This window comes from Borostomias antarcticus (assembly GCF_949987555.1).
Source record: "Borostomias antarcticus genome assembly, chromosome: 15".
Taxonomy (NCBI): Eukaryota; Metazoa; Chordata; class Actinopteri; order Stomiiformes; family Stomiidae; genus Borostomias; species Borostomias antarcticus.
In genome coordinates this window covers 4,793,488-4,797,527 of record NC_140248.1, presented here as the reverse complement: position 1 = coordinate 4,797,527, position 4,040 = coordinate 4,793,488, and the positions used below count along the sequence as shown (strand labels likewise).

At 57.9% G+C, this 4,040-nt stretch overlaps 1 protein-coding gene across 1 annotated transcript in view; it reads right to left on the bottom strand.

Annotated features, from left to right (window-relative positions):
- Window positions 1-1,037: 1,037 nt before the first annotated feature.
- tiam1a (TIAM Rac1 associated GEF 1a) overlaps window positions 1,038-4,040 on the bottom strand; it is a gene marked incomplete at its 5' end in the record, with an annotated part of 14,347 nt that continues 11,344 nt past the window's right edge. The window contains 4 exons of the mRNA XM_084449849.1: window positions 1,038-1,315; window positions 1,482-1,831; window positions 2,282-2,454; window positions 2,607-2,694. Of these exons, the coding sequence (XP_084305975.1) occupies window positions 1,124-1,315; window positions 1,482-1,831; window positions 2,282-2,454; window positions 2,607-2,694 (803 nt within the window). The remainder of the gene's footprint in view (window positions 1,316-1,481; window positions 1,832-2,281; window positions 2,455-2,606; window positions 2,695-4,040) is intronic.

Here is a 4,040-nt window from a genome sequence, read left to right as displayed (position 1 = left end):
TCAGCCCTGGAGGAGGGCTCAGGTCAGTACTCAGCCCTGGAGGAGGGCTCAGGTCAGTACTCAGCCCTGGAGGAGGGCTCAGGTCAGTACTCAGCCCTGGAGGAGGGCTCAGGTCAGTACTCAGCCCTGGAGGAGGGCTCAGGTCAGTACTCAGCCCTTGAGTGTTGAAAGATACAAGCAAGTTACAAGTTTGGGAGTCGGCGCAAAAAATAAGACCCGCAATCCTGCTTTTAAAAATAAGTCCATTTTTGGCAACAAGGTCAAAAGTTTAGTGACGTCCAGTGGTGTGTGTGTGTGTGTGTGTGTGGTACAGTAGCTGCCTAGAGTCTTTGTCTCTTTCTTTGCGTGTGTGTGTGTGTGTGTGTGTGTGTGTGCTCGCCAACACATGTACACGTGTTATCTGTTTAATAGTGTCAGTCTGTGTGTGTGTGTGTGTGTGAGTGTGTGTGTGTGAGAGAGTGTGTGTGTGTGTCTCTGTGTGTGTGTGTATGTGTGTGTGTGTGTGTGAGAGAGAGAGAGTGTCTGTGTGTGTGTCTGTCTGTCTGTCTGTCTGTCTGTCTGTCTGTCTGTCTGTGTCTGTGTGTGTGAGAGAGAGAGAGAGAGTGCCTGTGTGTGTGTGTGTGTGTGTGTGTGTGTGTGTGTGTGTGTGTGTGTGTGTGACAGCTCAGGGGTAGGAGCTGAGGCCTGTGAGGCTGAACGCTGGAGCCTCTTACAGTGTCTCTGGATTGTCAGAACAAGGAAGGAGGGATGAGAGACCAGGGAGGAGGGATGAGAGACCAGGGAGGAGGGATGAGACCAGGGAGGAGGGATGAGAGACCAGGGTGGAGGGATGAGAGACCAGGGAGGAGGGATGAGAGACCAGGGAGGAGGGATGAGACCAGGGAGGAGGGATGAGAGACCAGGGAGGAGGGATGAGAGACCAGGGAGGAGGGATGAGAGACCAGGGAGGAGGGATGAGAGACCAGGGAGGAGGGATGGAGGGGAGAGCCGGGGGGAGGAGGGCGAGTTCGGAGGACTTTACAGGAGGGTGTGTTCCTTCTGCCTCCTTCCTCAGAGGTCTCCTTAAGGTCTCTCAGAGGTCTCCCTTCTTAAAGCTCGTGTGAACGAACGCCGTCGCGTTTCCTCAGAAGACGTCGCTGTTGCGCCCGGCGGCGTAATCGTCCCGCCTCACCCAGATGGCGTCGCGGTCCCCGTCGGCGGCCCCCTCCACGCCGCACTGCTTCCTCAGGGGGGTCAGCTTCCTGGGCGGCGCCGGCGAGGAGCGCTGAGGGGGGGCGGCGGGCGCCGGGGGGGGGGGCGGCGTCCGTGGGAGGGCCTACGGGCTCGGACTCCTCCCCCGGATTCCTCGGGGTACCTTCCTCCTCCTCCTCCTCTACCCTGCTGCTGTGAATCCTCTCCTCCCTCTCTCCCTCCTCCTCCTCCTCCTCCATCCCTCTATCCCGGGCCACGCCCTCTGTCCTCTCCTCTTCCACGCTCAGTCCCTCCATCCTCCCCTCCAGTCCGCCGGACTCAGCCGACGGCGCCCGGACCGATTTGCAGTACTCGTCGTCGTCGCTCAAAATGTCCGTCTCCTTCACCGGCCCCTCCCCCCGTGCCCCCTGGTCGTCGTAGCGACCCAGGTCGAACTGCTCCTCCACCCAGCGGTCCGTGTCCCCGCCCTGGGGCCTCTGGGGCTGCAGCAGGGCATCCTGGGAAGGAGGAGTCTGCGAGGAGGAGGGGTCTGAGGGGCGGCGGCCGGGGTCGGGGTCGTCGTGGGAAACCAGGTCGGTGTCGATGGTGAAGCGGTTCCTCACCAGCTTCCTGCGGCCCAGCGTCCGAGGCGGCGCCGAAACTGGACACACGGAGACAAAGCCGCTACTAAGTAACAGTAGACATAGCAACGTCCTGTTATGGATGATGATATGATGATTTTACCCCCCTTCCCCCCCCCCCCCCATGCCTCCATCTCAGTGATTGATTGGCTGCGCTGTGGGGCTCTCCCACACAACATAGCTTTGTCTGGAAGTGTGTTAGTGAATGTGTGTGTGTGTGTGTGTGTGTGTGTGTGTGTGTGTGTGTGTATATATATACGGTTGTTGAGACACACAGGAATCAATAATCTATTAGCCATGCAGGTATCATATATTTAATTAAAATGTAGTGGCTGGTGGTTTTCTGTCCCGCAATGTGAGAAAAAGTAAATGCTTAATGATAAGAGTTGGTACGTGCGTGTGTGTGCGCGTGCGTGCGTGTGTGTGTGTGCGCGTGCGTGCGTGTGCGTGCGTGCGTGCGTGCCCCTCACCTGCTCTGTTCATGGCGGGCCGCGCCCCTTTGAGAGCGCACAGGCGCTTCCCTCCGAAGGGGACGTAGCGCTGGTTGGGGGGCAGAGACTCGGTCTTCAGAAGCTGTCTGCGCTGCTTGTCCCTCAGGATGGACTGGACCGCCTTCAGGAAGTCCTTCTTACTCTCTGGGGAACTGGGAATGACACACACACGCACGCACGCACACACGCACACACACACACACACAGTGTAAATTACTTCTACGTACGTTCACAGTCTGCGATGTTGCGCAGCTCGGGTGTGTGATGTCACCGGCGTGTGTGACGTGCGTGGCCGCGGACTGACCTGCAGCACAGGTGGAAGGTCCTCTCTGGCCGGCCCTCGGACTCTGACCTCACATGCACGATCTCACACACCGCCGTGCACTCAGAGTCTGAACCCGTGTGAGAGGGAGGGAGAGAGAGAGAGAGAGAGAGAGAGAGAGAGGGAGGGAGGGAGAGAGAGAGAGAGAGGGAGAGAGAGAGAGAGAGAGAGGGAGAGAGAGAGAGAGAGAGAGGGAGGGAGGAGAGAGAGAGGGAGAGAGAGACAGGAGGGAGAGAGAGAGAGAGGGGGGGAGGGGGTTGACGTGATGAAGAGATGGACAGAGACAGACGAATGCGGTGTTAGTTCATGTCCCATTCGCTGAAAAGTAACAGACAAGACCTACTATACAATGCATTTGTCAAATTGATTTCATTTACCTATTCATTCCCTGCCTCTGGTCATGAAATAACCCCCTATGATCACCTCTAGGATGACACGCCCCAGACAGGGGTTGCCTAGGGTGACACGCCCCAGACAGGGGACGTCCTAGGGACATCCCATGCGTGTGAGCAGCTGATGCAGACTGATGTCCTGCGTGGCCCTGGTCACCCTGTGATCGCCGGTCTGCCTGCGAATGTGCGAGGCATCAGGCCGTCCGTGCCCCTGATGAGCGGGTCTCTTACCCAGGGCAGTTCCCCCCCCCCCCCCCCCCCTCCCTGGGTACAGACGGATGGGCACGACGGCCTACCAGCCCCAGCCGGTGGGGGGGCAGCAGCCAATAGCAGCCCTCAGCCAGGCCAGCGTTACTGTGGTTCGAGGCATTCGGCCGAGTTTGGAACTGGGCCATGGTGGACCGTCTACGGCAGATCTGGTCATCTTCTCTTTCTCAGTGGGAAGAGCTTGTACTGACTTGGCTCTAGTCCCTCTGGATTACATCCTCTCTCAGAACTCCAGGTCATTGGCTCCAACGCCAGAGGGGGGGTTAGGATTGGGTCGTGAACACAGGAGCAACAAACTCCAGATGAAGACGCCGGGTTTAGTTAGGGACATCCCCCCCTCACACACAAGCGCACATATTCCTTCCCAGGGTTTTCCAGGGGAACATTCCTCTGGGCAACAGTAGACTCTGAGGGTCCTAGCACAGTAGACTGAGGGTCCTAGCACAGTAGACTCTGAGGGTCCTAGAACAGTAGACTCTGAGGGTCCTAGCTAGCACAGTAGACTGAGGGTCTTAGCACAGTAGACTGAGGGTCCTAGCACAGTAGACTGAGGGTCCTAGCACAGTAGACTGAGGGTCCTAGCACAGTAGACTCTGAGGGTCCTAGCACAGTAGACTGAGGGTCCTAGCACAGTAGACTGAGGGTCCTAGCACAGTAGACTGAGGGTCCTAGCACAGCAGACTGAGGGTCCTAGCACAGTAGACTGAGGGTCCTAGCTAGCACAGTAGACTCTGAGGGTCCTAGCTAGCACAGTAGA